This window comes from Neofelis nebulosa, chromosome 6 (assembly GCF_028018385.1).
Source record: "Neofelis nebulosa isolate mNeoNeb1 chromosome 6, mNeoNeb1.pri, whole genome shotgun sequence".
Taxonomy (NCBI): Eukaryota; Metazoa; Chordata; class Mammalia; order Carnivora; family Felidae; genus Neofelis; species Neofelis nebulosa.
In genome coordinates, this window is record NC_080787.1 from 71,485,733 (window position 1) to 71,509,465 (window position 23,733).

The 23,733-nt window shown below is 38.2% G+C and overlaps 1 protein-coding gene across 4 annotated transcripts in view; it reads right to left on the reverse strand.

Annotated features, from left to right (window-relative positions):
* FILIP1 (filamin A interacting protein 1) overlaps positions 1–23,733 on the reverse strand; it is a 303,731-nt gene that overhangs the window by 55,326 nt on the left and 224,672 nt on the right. For all 4 annotated transcript variants that reach the window (XM_058734498.1, XM_058734500.1, XM_058734501.1 and 1 more), the window contains 2 exons: positions 13,285–13,458; positions 5,745–5,923 (listed from right to left, as the gene is read on the reverse strand). In XM_058734498.1, coding sequence (XP_058590481.1) covers positions 5,745–5,923; positions 13,285–13,458 — 353 coding nt within the window. The remainder of the gene's footprint in view (positions 1–5,744; positions 5,924–13,284; positions 13,459–23,733) is intronic.

Here is a 23,733-nt window from a genome sequence, read left to right on the forward strand (position 1 = left end):
TAATGGGCCCAGTCATATTTAATCCAGGGAGCGCCTACTTCAGAATGAGTCGCATGCCCCTACTTCTACAGGGCTGAAAGTAGATATGTTAATACCCTGGGTCTATTAAGAGGATTAACTTCTTCTAACTCCAAACTTCCAACCCTAGGAAACTGTCTGAGTCACCAATTTTGTGGTCCCTTTAAGATGCAACAACGCTTCCTTTATATCATCCTGACTTATCCCATCCTCCAATACAAATACCCAGCTGTGAGCTAAGTAACACTACCTCACCTCGCCTCTTTCATTTCAGTCACATTTTCCAGTAGCAAGTGGGACTTGCATATTGCCAGGATAAGAGGAACTAGAAGGAGGAGTTTGATCCTGGCATTCTTTCAGAAAATCAACTGTAAAACATATTCCTTCTGTGATGGAATCTCTAAATTCTAATTCCTCTCCTTTCTTAAAAACTGTTTATTCCCAGCAATTGTCTTGGCCGGTAGGATACTGATAGTTGGTGGCATATCTCGTGACCAAGTTAAGATCTGTTACTCAAATTCTGAATCTGCAACATTAGAATGGATGTGCAGTCCACAAAGTCACTGGCAAACTTTCCGAATCATCTTTTCTTCCTCCACGCATTGGGGAAATGGGGAAGTGAAGCATTCACTTTAATCGAAAGGTAAGAACTTGAAAGTAGAAAAGATTATTATTTTTTACTGTAAACTAAGTTCAAACATTAATTCTTCCAATTAAGTATTGGTAGTCACCTAAGGAATCTAAGGAGCTTAAGCTGTCTGCTTACCCACGTACCAAATAGGGACAGTAATTATGCATCACATAGTTTTGTAAGTATTAAGCAGGATGTATATGTGTCCAGCATATTGGGGAAGTTAATAAAAACTAACTCTGCTATTGAGTGGCCTCTAGCAAAGTGCTAAGCACAAAGAAGAGGGCTCAGTTATTTTTTGCTAATATATTCCATCTATTGATTACTTTCTGCTTGATAAGACTTGATCTTTTTATACATCATTACCATCTTTTCTTACAAAGTGCTTTATTATGACTCGCCAAGCTACCAGTGAGTAAAATCAGTTTTATTACCATATTTTAGGGATAAGACATCTAAATCTAAAAAATCTTAATGGATATTATGCCAAGGAATCAAGTGTGAATCTTTTTCTATAAAGATGACAGATAATATTTCCCAGGATTCCAGGCCAACAGAAACTTTCCAAAAGCTTGCTCTGATTGGTCATTTCCCATCTTAGTCAAGTGTATTAGTGCAGCCTGGCCCACAAGTCACCAGGCAAAGCCCATTCCCCTTCTCGTTGGCAAAACGGGGCTTGAAAGCTTCCCTTCCATTCAAGCCCCACTCCTGCATTCTCTGCTTCATAAGTTAAGAGATTTCTCTTGAGATGCTGATTTGTACTAAAAAAAAAAAAAAATGAACTTATACTTGGAAGGCTTGCTGCAATATTATATGATGATGTAATTATTTATGTAGTCACAGCTGAGCCTATAGAATCCAAAAGTTTTAAAATCTACAATTACAGTTATAGATTTAGACAGCACTCCCCCACATCATTCACACACACACACACACACAGACACACACACACACACACACACACCTCAAATATTTAAGTTTCAGACCACTTTTTGATGTAACTGTGTTCTCTCTATTTTGACATTCCTGAAGCAGTTCTAGTGAAGCTTAAGATTAAAATCACAAGTCTTGCAGTTCAGACAGGGAGTAAAGTATAAACTCTGAAGGTGATCTCATGTGCTCAGAATTAAGCCTTTAAAGGTCAAGTTGACTTAAAATATGGACCAAACAATATAGCATTTAGAAAGGGAGTTTTCTTTACCCAATCTTAACTAATTCAATGAAGGATATTCTCCTCTTTATTATTAACAATGCTAGTTAAGCAATGCATTTTTTCATGCTATTTCATCCTTTTAATTTGGGAATATGACTATTTGTAAAAATAAATATGCAGTAAATGATGGTAATAAATTATGATCACAGTCTGCAGATTTAAAATGAAGGAAGCCCAGAACAAGATGTTGCCCATTTTAGGTTCTTAATTTGTGGAATTTTTATATAAGATGAATTTAATAACTCCTGAAATGTTAAAAATAATTTTTGTTTCTATTATTTTTACACTTAAGGGTCTAGGTCACTGGCAATAACAAGGTTGTGGCTTGGGGGTGGGGGGGGGTCTTTGTTTAGCCTCCTCATAACCATCGTCAGCCTCCCATCATAATGACCCCAAACAGAATCCAACCAAAGTAGAGGCCTGTGTATGCTATTCAAACCCAACTCCAAACAAGTCCCCCGGCTGCTCCTTCCAACAGACGCTGTCTCAAAGTTTCTCCTATCTTGACAGTCTAGAAACCACTGGTCTGAATATCTCTGTTTATATCCTCCCAATAACCATCATTCTGCCTTGTGAGAGTTTATGTCATAGTTTGGCCATGAGAGCATGGAGGTGGGGAGCCCACACACATAGAGAGAACACAAAAAACAAGCCATTTTGCACAAGGGACTCATTTGCACAAAAGTGCTATACCACTATACACTGTGATCTGAGTTGAGCTGCATAATTTTTCTGGGACTCAATTTCTCCATCCATAGAATGCAGGACTCAAAAGGGCTGATCTCATAAGTCCTTTGCAGTGCTCAGAGCCTGGGATTCCTGGTCTCATCCAAAGTCTGAGTTTGGATTGCTTCTCAACACTTGCTACTGATCCCGTAGACCTGGCTCCTTTTTGCTATCTTTAACCATTCTCCCTCAGGAAATGAAAAACTCTAGCAGGATAATTACAGAGAACCAAGCCTAGATGCTACCCCAGGTAGGGGGCTAGATGGTGGGGGAAGCCCCTAGCTTCCTCCCATCCGCTCTCATCACTCCCACCCACCAAAGGAAAACCTGTCTGGGGCGGAGACCACCTGCAGAGTTGCACACTCAGTGGGAGAAGCTGGATGAGATTATAGGGGTAAACCACTTAGGCTTATCTCACTTTCTTCCCTCCTTTTTTCTTGCTCACGGTAGAAACAAAGGGAAATGATTCCGAAGTAAAGTTCTTGGCTCCCCCCACCCCTCGCCCCCGACAAAAGGGACTTTTCCGGAGAGGGGGAAGGGAATGCAAAACAAAGAAGGAAACAAAGGAGTTGGGACGTTCTACAGGAGGACTCCCACTTGTGCTCAGCAATGCCGGTTCTTTATTAGCTGCCGCCCAGCTTCCCCTGCAGGTGCTGCAGCCGCTAGGAGCTCCCCAAACTCCGGCCGAGGTCAGAGGGACAGGGCGCCTCGCCCGCGGTCCCGGCACCTGGCGGGGAGGGGCTCCCAGGCGACTTGGCCAGGGGAAAGAAAGCCATGGGGTCAGCAAACTGCCAGCCCCCATCAGTAGATCTAATTATGACCGCTGACTTCAAAAAGAGGATTTAACCCAAAGCAGATTTAGCAGAGCAGTTTCCAAAGGGCAGCAGGAATCCCGGGCCTGACCTTTGAGAAAATCCTATAGGCTTCACTGCCCCGGGAACTCGGCAAGCCAGTCACGGTGGACTCCTCAGATCGCAAAGACATTCAGGGATGCCAACTTAAGTTATCAGGGTCCTAGTGGGGATGTTTAATTTAGCATAACGTGTGTCTGGAGGGGCGTGCATTGCTGGTCAGTCAGGGGATTGATCTGGGGAAAAAACACTGACAGTGGAAAATATAAAGCTCTAAAGTATAACCCGTTAAGTCAACAATAACTATTTCAAAACGTTAAGGAGGTTTGATATGTTAAGTGAGCATCAAAGGTCTCTTAGTGAAGTTTGAGGACATATCCCAGCAACGCTGATCAAAGTATTGAAAGCATCTTAAGGTATTTTTTTTTAATTTTTACTTTGATTTTTAAAATCTTCTACCCAGCACTTTGCTCAGGAGAAATGTTTGCTGTGGTTGTTTTAGTAAAATCAAACAACTCCAAAAGGGTACAGAGCATTGGAATTGTTCCTCTAGAGTTGATGAACAAGAAGTTTGTAAATAAACACAACTGGGATAGGCTTATTGTATAATAAATACAAAAGTACTTTGTGAACTATAAAGCTCTTCGCTGTGGGTTATTATTTGAATTACTCTCACAAAACACAAAAATTAGGAAGACAAAAAGAAAGAGAAAGACACAGCCCAGGTAAGTACAGTCTTTCCATCCACGCGCTTCATTTAAACCAACTCTGTAAGTGAAATGGTGTCACTTCAGGCAGTTAGCTTACGTGGGAAATTGTAGAAAAGACAGGTCTGGTTCTAAACCACATAATTTACAATGTGAGCAGAAAACAATTCATTCACACAGGTGTTCTTTAAAATTATTTGATTTCAGATCTTTTAAGAAGTCACTATCAAACAAATTGCTACTCCTTTACCTGACCACATTCCAACACAGAACATCTAACCAGATGGCTGTTGTAGAGATTCACAATTTACACTGCCCTTAGAACCTTGTTTGCAAGATCTGTGCTTGAGATTGGGAAGTTCGCAGAGACTGAGGAGGTGGAGTTTATTCTCACTGTGTGGTTGTCCAAAACAAAGTCACATTAGACCATCTGTTTGTTCAAATACAAAGCTGATAAACCTTAGCTTCCAGGAGCAGAAGACAGGCTTAAGCCGTAAACTGAGAGTATTGGTATGCAACACTCCAGCCATTGTTCTCTTTACCATTTCTCCTTCCCCAAGGGATGTGCCAAGTCCAATAATAAGTAAAACTTACCAATAATTTTTAAAAATTTAACAAAAACTTGTTTCATGCTTTTATTTACTCTTCTTGTGACAGCTTTTTCTTATAAGCAAACTAATCTAGGAAAACCAGGTCTCTTTCTTGTAACTAAGTATATAATAAAGCTGGGATTAGTAAAGCTATTCCCAAGTGGCTCTTAATTTGCAAGTCCTAAATACAGAAGCAGACACGCTTGGTAACTCCAAGCATCAGGCTTGGATGTCACTGGTTTCAAAGATTGTGGAATTCACAGACATAACCATTCAGCTGAGGAAAGAAAAAGAGAATAAACTAAAGAGAAGATGCTGAAAAAACTGGAGAGTATAGAAGAGTTAATTACAAAGCTTTTCAGTTTGGAGTCTCTACATCAAACGTGGTGATCCCTGGTCTGAGAAAACTACCTGCCAGGACAGATATCCATGCTCCACATGCAGAGTTTTTGTTTTGTTTTGTTTTGGTTTGGCTCCTTTTTTTACACCGTGTTTTAAGAGTTATGCAGCCCTTAGAAAGCAGGTAGCTCTAGTTGTTAAGTACTTTATACACAACCAAATATTAAGACTTTCTATAGTGGTATTAAGAATGAACAGGATTCAATTTTAAATGGTTAAGCTTCATAACTTGTCTTCCTGACTAAGTGGGTTTCAACCTCAAAGGAAAAAAAAAGTAGATTATTTCCCATAGAAGGAAATCGGGAGAGAGCTTTTCAGATGTAGGTGGCTTCACTGATCAGATATAAGCTCCCCGGAGTTTGTTTCCAGCTTTATGCTTTTATGGCTCTCACCATGCTAGCAGGAATCTGGTGTCCCACTCTGTGCACCCCCAAACATATTCATATGAACAATTCCAGATAAAAATCTGACTCATTCAGGTCACCAACCACTCAGAAATTAGAGTTAGAATCCGGGCACCTGTCTGTGGTGTCACTGGATTGGCTTGTGACCCCAGGCAGGAGGGACAGAGATGAAAGGACTGGGCCATCTCAGTGTGGTGCTCATTACCTCTCCCGCTCCTGCTCCAGCAGGTTGGTGAAGTCGTCGCTCTTGTTCATGTAGTCAGTGTGTTTGTGCTTCTCGCTCTCTAACTCGTACACGGTGCGCCTGTGACACTTCTCTGCCAGCAGCAGCTGCTCTAGCATGCGCCGGTAGGTTTCTTTCTGTTTTTCCTCAAGTCTGTCCAGCTGAGTAAACAAACATGGGAAAGAGCTTAATATTTTATTTGATTTGCATATGACTCAAAATATTACATTAGTCTACTGATTTATTATCTGAAAGAGAGAACATTGAGTCTGGTGTTCTCTGCCATTTTCCCCATTCCCTCATTTTGTCTAGGCCAACTGGCTTTGTAAACTAGCCATAATAAGGCTGCGGTAACTTCTGGCCTTCTGGCCCTTTTTCTGTGGACAGATGTATGGTTCCTAAACTTGCAAGAGAACAAACTCTTTCACTATTTTAGTGAGATGACATAAAACCCTATACTTAGAAAGAGGATAACGGCCCTCCTGATCTCAGAAAAATTAAGAGCTCAGCATGTACATATACCAAACTTCTCCTGTGGGAAGTAATTACCATAATCACAATCTGTTTTTAAGACTTGCAGTTACTTGCATTTCTAGGAAATGTATAGGAAGGATCCACAGTCCGCTCTTTTCAAGTATGCTAAATAGAGGGAGGATTTCAGAACTTATAGAGAGCACATACCTCAGACTAAAGGAGATGTTATCAAATATTATTACAGGACTTTTTGTGCCTATTTCTCTGACCAGGCTATCTTTTTTTTATTGTTTTTTAAGTTTGTTTATTTATTTTGAGAGAGAGAGAGAACACGTGCACATGCACGAGCAGGAGAGGGGTAGAGAGAGGGAGAGACAGAATCTCAAGCAGGCTCCCAGCTATCAGCACAGAGCCTGACCTATGGCTGGATCTTATGAACTCCCTGGGAGATCATGACCTGAGCCAAGATCCAGAGTCAGACACTTAACTGACTGAGCCACCCAGGCACCCCCAGGCTAAAAGATCTTTAAGGGGTGCCTTGATTATGGTTTTAGTCCCTAGTGTCAAGCACAGTGCCTAGAACAAAGTAAGTGTTCAGGAAATGTTTGTTAAGTTGGACCAAATCTTATAATATTGATAGTTCCCTATCCTGTTCTCCTCTTCAAACTGCAGTTCAGGGTTTCTCAACTTTAGCACTACTGACAGTTTGGGCCAAATAATTCTTTATTTTGCGTGGTTGTTTTGTGCATTGGAGAATGTGTAGCAGCATCTTTGGCCTCTACCCCCCAGATGCCAGCAGAGCTGCCTCTAGTTGTGACAAACCTGTCCTCAGAAATCGCCAAATGTCTCTTGGAGGGCAAAACACTTCCACTGCCATTCACCCCAAGCTGAGAATCACTGTTTTCATTGAAACAGACATATTTAAAATCCATTCTCAATCCACTATTTACTCCCTAAAACCTAATGGGGTCACTCCATGGGTGTCAGCATCTGAATTCTTTCCCTGGGTTCTCCATGTTTGTCCGTTAGTCATACGGAAGATCTAAGTTTCCCTCTACAGTTGCATGATATCTCCATTGTGAATAGATCATTTCTGGGGCCCCAGATAAAAGATACTGTCCTGATAATCCTCAGTGTTTCTGATCAGATTTTCATCCCCCCTTTGCCAAAGAGCAGGGGATCAGATAGACTGGTAGACAAGCCCAGGTTAACTGGTGGCTGATACCATCAAATGATACATTTGATATCATCAGGGATTACCAAATGGTACTTTTGTGTGTTCTGATAGATATATGTAATCTTATACGAGAGAGTTCCTTCATTGGAATATCTCCCTACTATAAAATATTCTCCCTCAGGAACTCTCCTATCTTTCTACAATGTGATTTTCATCATACATTATAAAATGTGTCAAGCATTTCTAAAATACCATCATCATCATCATCATCATCATCATCATCAATGTAGAAAGAGCAGCTCTTCCCCTTTTTTGATCCTTTCTACTTATCATAGGACTCTCCTTCCTTTTGAAAGTATTTGGAAGAGCAACTTCTGCCTGTTTCTTATACCCGCCCCCACTTCCCTAAGGAAGGAGGGGTGACTTATTTGAAACTTGTATTTGGGATAGGAAACTAGGCATAAGCAGTTCAGCCTTTTTATTTCTTATTTTTTTACTCTGCCTGCCATAAAATGGTACATCATGCTCTGAAGGCCCCAAATCTCCTTCGAGTGGTTTCTCCAAAGACTAGGAGTAAAGTAATAGAAAGCCCAGTGGTGTGTTTGTTCACTTATCTATTCAGACCAATACGATTACAAGCTTCAACTCATCTATCCAACTCTTGCAGTTATCCCTCAATGCCTTCAAGGAACTCTTGAGGGGAAGATGGGGGCATTATTAATTGGATAGCTAAGCTATTCAGAAAGATACACATTGTAAGGGCATCTGGAGAAAAACAGCGTATTTTGATATTAAGTGTTCTAAGGCAGCTTAGGTAGAAGATAGGCCTTAGCTTTAATATGTTCTGCCCATGTGGGCCTTTGAGATTGGTTGCTCTCAGCAGCTACAATCCTGGGGCTAGCCAACTGGAGTAGTTGCTGGGGTCTCAGTCGGCAATGTTCCACTAACCTACAGTAGCAGAGCTTCACCCCAGCAATGATTACATAATCACAAGGATAGTCTTTTTGTCTCTTAATGCATTGAAAGGATGCCGAGACACTGGTGTGTGCATTGATTTTCACTGCAGACCCAGACATTAAACTGTAAAGGTAACAAATTCCTCTTTAGTAATAAATCATTAGTGTGTGAGGATCTAGCTTTTAATTTTAAATTCCAGATGTAAGAAACAACATAGGTAGCAAAATATCAGCTGTACAAGACCGGTGTCTTGTCATTTTGTTTGGAATTACATAGAGTTCCCAGGAGAGAACTGAGGTGGGCTAACCTCTCAGGTCTATGTGGCTTGTCTAGAAGCTCGGAAGACCAGCTCCCATAACTATGGCTCTGTAGATTCATTAATCATGTATACTATGTCCATGACTTTTGGTTTTCAGGATCCAAACTGTGGCTCAACCATACAGGAATGCTTGCTTTTATTAATGAACAGTGAAAGTGAAATGGGAACCTATTACTTTAGAAATATAGCTCCCACTTGGACAGGTGGAAGGAAAATTGAATGAGATCATCATAACACCAAAGGCCAAAATCTACTAGGGAGAGTATACCTGGAAGTCTTATTCTACTAAATCAAGTTGATGGAGAAGTTTGAGGACTTGAGATGGAGAGAAATTTCAGCATGTTTTAGACAAAAGAATCATGGTTCAGGAAGTGATTTTAGCCCTGTTATCAGCAGATAATACTAAGTGGAGAAGTATTAAGGGATTTAGGAAGACAGAAATCTACTAAAGAGGAAACATGATGTCTTAAAGGCCAAACTGGACTTACACAAAAAAGAAATGGATCTAAGTGCTCTTAAAGATAGGGCTATACAGAAGGGAGATATTTTAGTCATTATTGGATAAGAATGAGTGTCCAGAGGAAGTACAGATAGGAGAGCAGAGAGAACAGAGCAATGTGACTCCCCCCATAGAAAAGGTACTGGGATCCAGGAAATGTTTAAGAAGCATGCTATAAAATTGCAGACAGTTCTTCATGAGATCAGTTGGGAGCCATTCTCTTGAAGGCTGCCACAGCTTTTCAAAGTAGATACATAAAATATAGACAGATTTAAGAATTAAATTCTGAGAAGATCAAGGTAGAAAATTTGAAGCATTATTTGGTGAGTTTCAAGGTGCCCACTAATATTGATGGGCCCTGAGTGAACACGCTCAAGAAACATAAAGATGTAGAGTTTGGAGGAAAGATGAGACAAACAAAGGGGTATTCACGTAGGACAGTAGCATAAACATCCAAACTTGGGATGAAGTGAAATGAGGAAAGACTCATCCTTCAGTGAGTATTATCCAACTCAAGGACATAAATGTAGGTAAGATTTGCCTTGACTAAAGTATCTTCTTGGAAGGTTCATAACTCCTTGATTTTACTTCTAGCACATAATACAGAACACAGAAGGTAATATTAGGAAAACTAATGTCTGGGTCAGAAAGCATAGGGAAAAAGAAGCAAACAAATAAAAACCACTATAAGATCCATAAAACAGTGAGAAAAAGAAGGGACCACTTGAAGAAACTAGTCAAAATGTTAACAAAAACAAGGGTCCCTGAGTGGCTAGGCTGGTAGAGTATCTGACTCTTGATTTTGGCTCAGGTCATGATCTCACAGTTTGTGAGTTTGAGCCCCACGTCAGGCTCTGCACTGACAACATGGAGCCTGCTTAGGATTCTCTCTTCCTTTCCTTCTCTGCCCTTCCTCTGCTCAGTTTCTCTCCCTCTCTCTCAAAATAAATAAATAAACATTTAAAAAACAAAACCAAAACAAAACAAAGACTCAGTTGAGTCTTCTTACTGAAGAAAAAAAGAAAACAATTAAAGAGGTTTTAAACATGCAGGCGGAAAAATAGAGAACCTAAAACAAAACCTAGGTACAGAGAAGGTGACCACTGCAAATCCCTAAACTTTTGAAAAGACAGGTATGTTTTAAATGCCACTCACTGAAGGCAAGGATAGTGCATGCAAACAGAGTCCTCCCCCCAACCTAGGGTTCACTGTTTCTATTATTATTTTTAAAAAATTTTTTAACGTTTATTTATTATTGAGAGACAGAGAGACACACAGCGTGAGCACGGGAGGGATAGAGAGAGGGGGAGACACAGAATCTGAAATAAGCTCCAGGCTCTGAGCTGTCAGCACAGAGCCCGACGCAGGGCTCAAACTCACAGACTGTGAGATCATGACCGGAGCCGAAGTCGGTCACCCAACCAACTGAGCCACCCAGGCGCCCCTAGTTTCTATTATTACTAACCTTTGATGGTAACAGGCTCTGTCTGATGTGGACAACTGCCCCAGGCTGACCAGAATCCTGTTGTAATTAAAGATTTTCTCTGCCTATCTTCCTTCCCTTAGACATCCCCTAAGTCTCTACTTCAGTCTTGCTAAGAGTAACATGGGCCTGCATTATGCTGAGTCATTTTGCTTGAGATAAATTGACCATGGAACTGAGGATTTTCTTGCATTTTTTAAATTTATGAGTGTGAAGTTGGTATTATGATAATTCCATGTGTCCTAATAAGTCTTTGGACACTTTGATAAAAGGGGAATAGGGGGACTTTAGGGTATATTAATTAAACTTTGAAAATGCATGAGATTAAGATCCCTCAAGCTAAGCAGAATAAGAATTTGGGAAGGAAAGAAACTGAAACCTTGATTTCTTTGGAATTTTGCTGAAGAATTATGAATTTTGATATCCTGGACTTTAATTCACAAAGAAGCTCAGGGGGATTTAATATTTGCTGCTTAATTTCTCCCCAGATATTTGGCAAATGAGAGGGATCCACCACATGGGGTTCATTGTTTAACCTCTGATAAATTCCATTGAATAACCTAGCTGGGCCTAATCTGGTATGCAAATTAAAATGAGCAGTGGGTTTTTGGCTTGAGGTGCAGGATAGCTTCTAAGAAGAGCTAGACTATCTGCTCATAGTCCTAGGAGGCTATCAGAACAGTGATTGTACTGGTATCCTTGCCTCATGAAGTTGGAGGAAGGACTCCTGCTCCTTGATAATGACAACTTGATTGTTAAGTTCAAAAGGTTAAGAGACCCAAAATGTGTAGATACAAGATAAATCTTTTCTCTTTCTAGCATTCTATTTCTCCTACAAAGCAGGACTTCACCATTTTGTCAGCATTGGGAAAAGTAGTTCCTGTCCTTCTCTCTACCTCCTTACTCCTCTCTAAGGGAGGAAAACTCTTCCAACTGTGAGTTGAGGGGAGAAAGAAGTCAAAAAGCATGCCCAACTTAGTTCTAAAAGGACCACCCACAGGGTGGGTATGTTCTTCTCCACAACTCTGTCCATGAGATAGGAACACTTGGGTTAGGCCTACTTTCTGAAGGTAGGTCAGAAATTCTTCTCTTTGTGTACTTTCCATATAACTCAGTGGATTAGAGGCATTGATTTTGGGTAAGTGTATGAGATTTGCAGATCTATCTCTCCTTTGAGGTGTCATCCCAAGCTCTAACTTGAGGGAAAAGAATTAGGAAACCTAAATGATATAATTTATCCAAACTGAGTTCTCCAATCCGGTGGTTATCATAATAATATTTAATGAATATTTTGACTTCATTATGTCTTTCCTCCTCAAACCCCTCCAAGTTTGGAACTAGTTAAAGGTGTAAGCAAGTATCATGCCAGCAAATATCATCCCAGCAAATGTTAATGGTTAGTATTTGTTGAGTACCTGGTATGTACCAGACACTGTGTTAAAAGTTTTACAGGCATTGCTTCATGTAATCCTCACAACTCTGAGATATGCACTCTTGTTACTCCCACCTGACAGATAAGGTAATAAGCTTAGAGAGCTGAAGTGACCCACCCAAAGCCATATGCAGCTAGTAACCATGGCTCTCAAACATGAAAGTGGATCCAGCCAGTTGACTGCATTCCATCATAAATCATCTCTTAATATTTTAGGCAAAAATGAAAACAAGAGCTCTGGCTTATCCTTGTTGCAGAAATTAGATAATTATGGGACCATCAATCTGTTGTAAATACTGTGTAAGCAGATCGCATCTGAGATCTGTCAAACTGAGCTGCTACAAACCCTTGACATAAGATAAAAGTTAAATTATGATCAGTTGCTTCAGACTTTTAATTTTTGTGTTCTTTTTTTCATTTGTGATACTAATTTTACATCTATGAATTTTTTACATGAATTCTGAAGAGTTAATATGGCTAGATCCAGCATCCATTTCCATAATTCAGCCTCTAACTTCTACTACAATGTGGGAATACTTTTAACATGTAGTATCATAGGAAATTAATAACAATAGTAAATAGTTCCTAACACAATATTATATAAAAATGATTAAATACAGCCTTCTTAGGTTTCCTTTCATCTTAAAGAATTACCCTAAGCATTCCATTGGGATTTTGCCTCAACCATTGTATGCCTCAACTCACATGAGACCATTTAATTATGATAGTCTATAAGATACTAAAACACAGTACCTTTATAAATATCAATAATAAAATATCCATCAACATAATATCAAGAATCAATTTAATTTTCTTTTACCAGTTTGATAATGATCTTCACAACTCTATGCCAAATCTGAGAAGCACTTCAAATTTTTGCATACATCACCTCTGAAAGCAATGAAAGAATAACAGGCTGCAAGAGCCTGTAACTAGCATAATCACATGAGAAATATATTTTAGGCTTTAAGTATATTTAAGGAAATGCTTCCAAAATTCTTATCATCGAAATGTATCCACTATAATTCATGAGTTATGTAATTACACTTTACTTCAATATTAGTGTGTCATAAAAATTTCACCTTTGAAAGAAAATGTTAGAGCTTGTAAAATGGAAGAATGTGAAACTATCACTCTGAGGTACCCTTCTATAGGGGGACTTGTTGATGTTGTATTTTTACCTCTGAAATTGGTTTCTCATAGACATCTTCTCCTATAGATTTCTCCTGGGCTAGGATGGCGTCTCGGTGCAGGACTCGGAGCACTTTCTCTGGTTCTGCAGACCCGTAATGAGCCTCCAGAACCTCAGGCTTGGTTTTCTCCGTCTTCAGCATATGGATCACATCTTCCCTGGCCTGTGGGTAGAGTGCAGCAAGGTCAGACAGTCGACAACATAAATCACATGCCAGACTCACAAAATCAACACAAAGCTTATTGAACACATCCCCATCTCTTCGGGGCTATTGGCAAATTCACTGGGTATTTTGTTCTTATTTTTTATCAAAAGCAGATTGGCAAGCAGATACTCTGCTTCAGGTTGCTAGGAAGCAGACAAGCAGAAAAAGGGTTTGTGCTAATATTAACTACACAAAAATTGCTTTATCTAAGTAGAAAAGATTCTGAGCGCTTTTGAATCAAGGGCACCTGGGATACTTACCCCATTTCAGTGCACATGAGGTCAAGGACAATTTGAAATTTTCTAGTTTTCTATGTATACTCTCAATGAAGAATTCAAATCTGGTTTGAAATAGCACCCTGCTCTCCCCATTCTAGTTATAACTCTGTGTGTAATTAACAAAAACAGCCTTTATTAGTGATGTCCTGTTTCCCGTCAGGTGATTCATTTTGCGCAGAAACACATGGTTCAGAATTCACTTGATGCTGGGCTGAGCTTTTCAATTTAATATATTCACACCAAAGGTGACATTTAACTCCTCTAACATCCAGACAGCCAATCACATGAGTCAGCTTGGTGGGGTCAAGGTTGTTCTTTGGGTTTCTCAGCAAAACTTCAGCACTTTGTTAAGCTCTTGAGAAAACCAGATGATTATAGGTTTTATATCATATTTACTCTGGAACTCATTACATAATGCAAATACCTCTGGATATATTTTCTACTGGTTAATAGTGATGAATTTTCTAGTTATGATGGAGATGGCATTTGCTAAATGGACTCCCATCTGGTCATATACTTGTTTTTCCAGTAATGGTGATGGGTATAAAGTATCCTGACTTCATGCCAACTTCTACCAAAGAACAATCTGGTTGGCAAGAGTTTCAGTCTGTGGCAATAGAATAGAGTTTTCTCCTGTGTTACACTAACTATGCGTTTGAAATTATAACCTGGCTCATTATCATAGCATTTTAAACAACAGAGCTAACTAGTTAGTCCTGGGACAGGACCATTATAAAGTTTGGTCTTTCTTGAGGTTTCTCACTTTTACTGCCTTTTCATAGTCTCCAAATTAATCTAATTCCAGATGGCTAAAGATTAATTTATTACAGAAACGTCAATAGACTGGAATTTGCAGATTTTTCCCAAGTTGTCTTTGCCACATTTACATGTGCTCATTTCAACACACAAAAAAATGGAAAATATTAATTTTGAAGAAACTAGTAGTTCAGAATTCACGAGAAAGTTAAAGTTAGAAAATAATTTAATGGAAAGGCAATGTGTTTCCGTGCGGAGTGAAAGGACATAAGCATAGATGCAGTCAGGGTATCCTGTACAGGATCTCTGTGCAGTTTAGAAAAAAGTGCCCACTCACTCCAGGACATACAGCCCTGAGTCAGAGTGCAGCTTACCTAGCAAGGAAAGAGAGTGCTGTATGTCAACCTCTATCTATCCCTTCTGCCAGGCACTCTTATACAAGGCATAACTCCATATAGATGGTGGCAGACTGAAGGAGCATAAGGTCTGTCATTGGTTATTGGTTTTCAGGCAGATAATGTAAATAAGGAGTTTTTAGAAATGTAAATAGGTAGCTATTTCAGTTCAAAAGTTGAAGCTATGTGGTTTAAAAATATGTAAATATTGTTAGTATCTGTCTTCTGGAACAAATCTTAATTTTCTTAGAAGAAAACAGTTTCTTTTGTTCCAACTGATATGAAACACCTTTTTCTTCTTTCTGTAAAATGTGCTTATGCTTGAGTTGTATTAATTGTGATATGCTGGAGCTCCTGGGTGGCTCAGTTGGTTGGGCAACTGACTTCAGCTCAGGTCATGAACTCACGGTTCATGGGTTCAAGCCCCATGTCGGGCTCTGTGCTGACAGCTTGGAGCCTGGAGACTATTTCAGATTCTGTGTCTCCCTCTCTCTCTGCCCCTCCCCCACCAATGGGCCCTCTTTCTCTCTCTCTCTCTCTCTCTCTCTCTCTCTCTCTCTCTCCCTATCAAAATAAATAAACATTTTTTTAAAATTGTGATATGCTACATATACCACATATTTCATTCTTAGTTTAATTACCCTAGGCACTAATTACTAAAGAAAAAGAGGTTATGGTGATATAGCAGTGTGAATTGTATATTTAAAACCACACTATTCATCATGAACTTACTAAAAGCTTTTTAACTGCTATAATAATCCTGGAAGGAATACAAATGTTGCCTTTAAATTACTGCTACTTAAAGTAGTTTAATATAGTAATCAATCATTGTTATTGCAGTGTCTGTTTAATCAATGGGTTAATTAAATATCTATGTAATCACAATAAATTTTTAACTACTTTAAATATGATTCAATATATGTAAATAATATTCTACATTTTGGGGATAAAACCACTTTATATCTCCATTTTGAGAAACTTCTTAATTTTTGTATAAAAGAATAAAAATTCAAAATGTAAGAAAGTTCCTGTCCTTAAACATTAACTGTTTTCACACAGAAGGTTTATCAGAAGCAAGTAGTTAAATTCTTAGGGTGCTGCAGTGGTGCTAAATAGACCACTGTATTCAAATATATGTAAAAGGACCCAGAGGGAAGAAAACTTTGAAGAGGACTCTAGACAAGAGAAAAAAGAAAGGGTGGGGGGGCGGGGGGAAGAGGAGGAAGAGACTACATAAAATTGTTCAATTTATTTAGTCCTGATGATGAAGGAGAAAAATACGAGATTAGGGTATAAAAACAGACATAGAGGGGACACAGTCTTCTATTCCATCCTACATGTTCCTCTCTGTGCTAAGGGAGGTATATGGAAGCCAAGAACAAAGATGTCCCTGCAGAACTGAAACTGTACTAGATGGAGCAAGAAGTTGTCTCAACTGGCTGCATAAGGAACTGATTAAAAACATGTGGGGGCAGCAAAGAGCTACTCTACCAACAGGTAAGTGTGTGTGATTCATTTTATAAAGTCAACAGAGGGTATCTGGGTTTTTCTGGGAGAGGGGGATATGAGGGTGGGGTGGACGCAGAATAAGACACAGGACAGGTGGAGACACAACAGGTGGCATATTTCAAAAAAAGGGTTAAATCCAATCATTCATTCAATAAATATTTGTGCACATTTACTTTGAGCAATGCATTGTGTTCAGTAGTTGGAAATATAATCCTCAGAGGTTAAAGTCTGGAAGGATATGAACAAATAATTGAAAGCATTGACATGATAAGCCTTAGAATGGAGGAGATACAGGGGGCTAAGGATTTCATCTAAAAATACACTTGACTTGGATATAAGCGAAGGAAAAGTCTTCATAGAGGAAGTGACCCAAAAAACTCACAATGAGTACTTGAGCCCAGAAAATAGGGGAGTTAGGGTAAGAGTGCTCTTGGCCAAGGAAAAACTGTAGGCAAAAGCCAAACAGATGTAGATGCATGGGCTGGATCAACCTAAGTCCAGAGTGATAAATAATGGACAACTCATGAAAAGCCTTATAAACCAGGTAGAGTTTGCATTCTCTCATGGAATAGCAAGAAGCCTTAGAATTTTTAAGCAGCAAGACAGTAACATGGTCAGGTGTGTGTGCCGGAAAGATCATTCATCTTGTTAAAGGTGTTAAAAAGGAACAAATTCCAAATCAACAGGTATATTGGTGCAGCCCAGGATACGTGATTTAAAATATCTCTGTAAAACCCACAGTTAAAACCATACTCAATGGTGAAAAACTGAGAAATTTTCTTCAAAGATCAGAACAAGACAAGGATGTCCACTTTCACTTCTTTTATTCAACATAGTACTGGAAGTCTTTACCACAGCAATCAGACAAGAAAAAGAAATAAAATGCATTTAAATTGGTAAGGAAGAAGTAAAACTTTCACTATTTGTAGATAACATGATACTATAGATAGAAAACTCTAAAGACTTGACAAAAAAACTACTAGAATGGATAAATGAATTCAGTAAGGTCACAGGAGACAAAATCAATATAGAGAAATCTGTTGCATTTCTATTTACTAATAATGAAGTAGCAGAAAGAGAAATTAAAAAATAATCTCATTTATAATTGCACCGAAAAAAAAAAGACTTAGGCATAAACTTAACCAAGGAAATGAAAGACTTGTACTCTGACAACTATAAAACACCAATGAAAGAAACTGAAGATGACCCAAACAATGGAAAGATATTCCATGCTCATGGACTGGAACAACAAATGTTGTTAAAATGTCCATACTACCCAAAGCAATCTACAGATTTAATGCAATCCCTATCAAAATACCAACAGCATTTTTCACAGAACTAGAACAAATGATTCTAAAATTTGTATGGAACCACGAAAGACCTAGAATAGCTAAAGCAATCTTGAAAAGGAAGAAGAAAACTGGAAGTATCACAAACCCAGATTTCAAGATAGGCTACAAAGCTGTAGTAATCAAAACAGCATTGTATTGGCACAAAAATGGACACATAGATCAATGGAACAGAGTAGAGAATCCAGAAATAAACCCACACTTATATTGCCAATTAATCTATGACAAAGAAGGCAAGAATATTCAATGGGAAAAAGACAGTATTTTTAAAAAATGGTGTTGGGAAAACTGGACAGCCATATGCAAAAAAAATGAGAATAGACCACTTTCTTATACCATATACAAAAATCAACCCAAAATGGATTAAAGATCTAAACCTGAAACCTGAAACCATAAAAATCCTAGGATGGCACAGGCAGGAATTTCTCTGACATTGGCCATAACAACATCTTTTTAGATATGTCTCTTGAAGCAAGGGAAACAAAAGCAAATATAAACTATTGGGACTTCATCAAAATTAAAAGCTTCTGCATGGTGAAGGAAACAATCAATAAAACTAAAAGGCAACCTACTGGGGGAAGATATTTGCAAATGATATATCCAATAAAGGGCTAGTATCCAAAATATACAAAGAACTGATACAACTCAACACCCCCCAAAAACAAACAATCCAATTAAAAAATAGGCAGAAGACATGAACGGACATTTCTCCAAAGAAAACATCCAGATGGCCAATAGTTACATGAAAAGACGCTCAACGTCATCTATCATCAGGGAAATACAAATCAAAATCACAATGAGATATCACCTCACACCAGCCAGAATGGCATATATATATATATATATATGCAATCCCTATCAAAATATATATATATATATATATATATATATACACACACACACACACACATACACACACAATGGAAAATTATTCAGCCATAAAAAAGAATGAAATCTTGGCATTTGCAACAATATGGATAGATCTAGAGAGGATAATGCTAAGTGAAATAAATCAGAGAAAGACAAATACCATATGATTTCACTCATATGTGGAAGGTAAGAAAAAAAAATGAACAAAGGGAAAAAGAGATAAACTAAAGAGAGACTTTTAAGTATAGAGAACTGATGGCTACCTGAGGGGAGGTGTGTAGTGGGATGGATAAAATAGGTGAAGGGGATTTAAGAGTACACTTATCTTCATAAGCACTGAATAATGTATAGAATGATTGAATCACTGTATTGTACACTTGAAATGAATATAACATTATACATCAGTTACACTGGAATAAAATAAAATATCTCTACAAGTGATTTTATTTTTTTTAATGTTTATTTATTGTTGAGAGAGAGAGTGTGAGCAGGGGAGGGGCAGAGAGAGAGGCGGGCAGAGAGAGAGGTGGACAGAGGATCTGAAGGGGACTCTGTGCTGACAGCAGTGAGCCCAATGTGGGGCTCAAACTCATGAACGGTGAGATCATGACCTGAGCCAAAGTCAGAAGCTCAACCTACTGAGCCACCCAGTGCCCCTCTCTCCAGGTGATTTTAAAGCACAGCTGCACTTAAAAACCACTGCTTTAAGATGGTTAGGCCAATTCAGCACTAAAACCACTTAACATACCTGCTGTGTTAGCTCAGTCTTCTGGGCAGGGTCATCTAATTCCTAGGGACTTGCTTGCCCCAGAGGTTTCTCATGTTCTCGCTATGTTATTAGTTCCACTGATCCTTCTTCACCAAAAAATCATGGTCATTTCAGACCAGTAGCTTAAACCAGGAGAATCTCTGGAAACTATTGGAAGTGTTTGCCAGTTCTGGGCAAATAAGGGTAATTAGCTGTCCCAGTTTGCCAGATACTCAGAGGAGTAGGGCCCCACAAAGCTAGACTTTAGAAAATCAGGACAGTCCCAGGAAAATTGGGATAAGGTGGTCATCCTAGGGCAAATACAAAGTGGACAGGAGATTGGATATTCCAAAATTTCCCTGCATCTAGGAATCAGCAGTCAGTGGGGACTTAACTATACTCGGGAAATGAATTTCAGTGACGGTGTTTTCAAAATTTAGCTGCCTTTAAAGGCAAAATGCTATTATTGATGATTATGCCTGGTGACAATTTCAACTATTTTTAAACTTGTGGGAGACTTCAGTCTTTGGGAAAAACCCATAATGAGTGGTAAAAAGTGCTTAGTTCTTATGTATATGTGACATAGCTTTTTCCACACTTCTAAAATGGGAATGTATATGACTCTCGGAGGACAGGGTAAAATCGAGCTAAACAAGGTATATCTTCCTGAACCACTAAAATTACTTGAAGACTTGGGTGAGTGGGAAGTAGACTGAAACTTTTTAAAAAATTAACACAATTTTACTATTCACTTTAATGTTTAGGACTTAGAAAATATTTGCTTGAGATGGACAACTTGGGATGAATTCTTAGACTATGCCACCATGGTCCCCAGCATGGCAGTCCTCTCACTTAGGTTGAGAAGGAGCATATCTAGGTGGAGAGCTTAAGAAGCCTGTCCCTACATATGGATACTGCACACCTTGAAGAAGACATTCCTTGCCAAGAGCTGCTGACCTTAAATGGAGGATGCATTTTGAGGAAAGAAAAAATCTATTTCTATTTCTATGTCTATGGAAGAACTCCAGAACATCAATGTTCCTAAACACTCTTGCTTCTCTGTATTATTTAGTTAACTACCTAAATATGGTCCTATTGCCTCAGTAAGACAAGGAACTCTAGAAAAGATGGTCCTGGAAGACAAATGCATGCCCATCCTGTTAATGCTTTCCTATTCTGGGAACTCAATTCAATGTTCTGTATCTATTTAAATAAGTCAGTTTATTAGTTTACTGCCTTTTTCTTTTTTAGTCTGTGAGCTGCTTTGAGGACAAAGACATGTCTTCAGTGTCTACTAAGAGTGCCTGCTCACATGATAAGAATTCAGTAAATATTTGTTCAAATAAGTAAAGTAAAATTAAATGATGTGAAGTCAAAGAGGCATAAACTGGCACTGAAAATCTCAGAACAACCTTAACTACTTAGCCTTGTTTAAAAGATCTAAACAATTACATTTTGTGAACTTCTACTCTTTCATCTGACATTTTTGTCTACAATTTAGGAGTCATTTTGTTCTTAAGTTTATTCCAAAAGGAAAATATGTAAACGGAATAAGGAACAACAGTACATTCTACCAGAATGTTGCAACAGGAAATGGACTATCTTTAAATCTCATACAAATTGAATTATACTATTTACTCTTATTAGGTATAAGCTATAAATATAGTGGAAGAAAAAATGCTACATAGTTTATGATATTAGCTATTACTACCGAAATTAAATCCATTTTCTCTCCTGAATTTTAGAAAGCAAAGTGAACATGATTAGTAACATAACAACATACAAGGAGAAAATTCAAACATGGTTAGTTTAAATGGCCATTGGGACTAAAAGTGTATCTTTTGGTTTCTTTGGAGAAATTTCTTTCCATAAATATATGGTCAATAGTGCCTAAAAGTCTCTATACTTATGTTTATGAAAGCTCACTCCTTTCTAGCACTTTAGACTGAATATCATCCAAAAGAAAGATTTCATTAAAATGTTAAAAGCAGATGCTATTTTCATGTTAAAACTTGCTATTATTATCAACATAATAGCTTGAACCTTTTAAAGGAAAATCCCAATGATGCTTTTTCAGAAATAAAAAAAATGCATTCTAAAATGCAGTGGGGAATTCAAAGGACCCCAAAGAACCAAAACAATCTTGAAGAAGAATTATGTTGGGGGTTTCAGGCTTTCTGATTTCAAATTTACTAGAAAGCTACAGTAATCAAACAGTGTAGTACTGGCATAAATACAGACATCTACACCAGTGAGATGGAATAGAGAACACAAAAATAAATCCTCACATGTATGATCCAATGATCTTCAGTAAGAATGCCAATACCATTCAATGGGGAAAAGGACAGTTTTTTTCAACAAATGATGTTGGGAAAACTGAATATTCACATGCAAAAGAATGAAGTCCGGCCATTATCTTTCACCATATGCAAAAATCAACCCCAAATGATCAAAGATATAAATGGAACAGCTGAAACTTTTGGAAGAAACTGTAGGGGAAAAACTTCATGATATTGGATTTTGCATTGATTACTTACATGTGACACCAAAAGCATGGCAACAGAAGAAAAAGTAGATCAATTAAATTACAACAAAATTTAAAATTTTGGTATCAAAGAACACAATCAACAGAGTGAAAAGCAACTCAGAATGGGATAAAGTATTTGCAAATCATATAGCAATTATCTGTTAAGAGATTAACATCCAGAATATGCAAAGAATGCCTACAACTCAATGACAAAAACAAAAAAACAAAACAAAACAAAAAAAACTAACAGCCTGATTAAAAAATGGACAAGGGACTTAAATAGATATCTCTCTGAGTATGATATTCAAATAGCCACCAAGCACATGAAAAAATGATCAGTTGTTACTAGTCATTAGGGAAATGCAAATCAAAACCACAGTCAGAGACCACTTTTTACCAATTAGGATGGCTATCATGAAAAAAAAAAACAAAAACAGGAAATAACTAACATTGGCAAGGATGTAGAAGAAAATGTAAACTATTGTGCACTGCTGATGAAAATGTAAAATATATGTCACTATAGAAAACAGTATGGTGGTACCTGAACAAACTAAAAGTACATTATCATATGACCCAGCAATTCCATTTCTGGGTACATACCCAAAAGAATTGAAAGCAGGGACAATCATGTTCATAGCAGCATTATTGGAAATACCCAAAAGGTAGAAACAACCCATTGACGGATGAAAGGATAAATAAAATGTGGTATATATACACAATGCAAATATTATTGACCTTTAAAAGGAAAGAAATCCTGACACGTGCTACAACATGGAAGAAACTTGAGGATGTTATACAAACCAGTCACAAAAGGACAAATGCTGTATGATTCCACTTATATGAATAGTCAAATTCACAGAGATAGAAAGAACAATGGTGCTTATCGAGGGCAGAGAGGAAAGGAAGACAGAGACTTGTTTAATGAGCACAGAGTTTCAGGGGTGCCTGGGTGGCTCTGTCAGTTGAGCATTCGACTTCAGCTCAGGTCATAATCTCTTGGTTCGTGGGTTTGAGACCCATGTCAGGCTCTGTGCTGACAGCTAAGAACCTGGAGCCTGCTTCGGATTCTGTGTCTCCTTCTCTCTGCCCCTCCCCCACTCAAGTCTGTCTTTCTCTGTCTCTCAAAAACAGAAATAAATGTAAAATAAAAAAGTTTTTTTTAATGGGTACAGGGTTTCAGGTTTGGAAGATGCCAAAGAACTGTACACTTAAAAATTGTTAAAATGGTACATTTTACATTATGTATATTTTACCACATTGAAAAAAAATTAAGAGTACCTTGTTTGCCCCCAAAATAATTCAAATAAGAAAAATCATTCCCAATCCTTTATTTAGAGATTAACACTTTAGGGAAAAAAAAGTAAAATTCCATGCAATAAATTATAAAAATTCAGTCATATTTTCCTTATGATTAGTTAGCTGAATGTCAGAGTCATCCATGGATTTAAATACATTTTCACTTCTTATGTGGTTTTCTTCTTTTTTCTTTTTACACACATTGGGATATTAATAGTACAACAGCTGCTGTGTCCCAGATTAGAAACTAGATAAGGTCACAGGTTCCCCCATGAAGTGCTGTGATGCTACAGTGTATAATTTCTTAAATTCCAAAACACTACAGGCTTTTTGTTAAGTGTTAATAAAGACTCCAGCAAAGCCTTTAAACTGCCCACCCCTGTATGTAATCAGTCCAGCAGATAGAGTCCAGCTTTCTGTGAACAAGTTGAAAAGCTGAATTCCTTAAACTATGGAAGAAGCCTTTGCTAAGGCACAATTAGATGATTATTTTCTCACTGTGGTT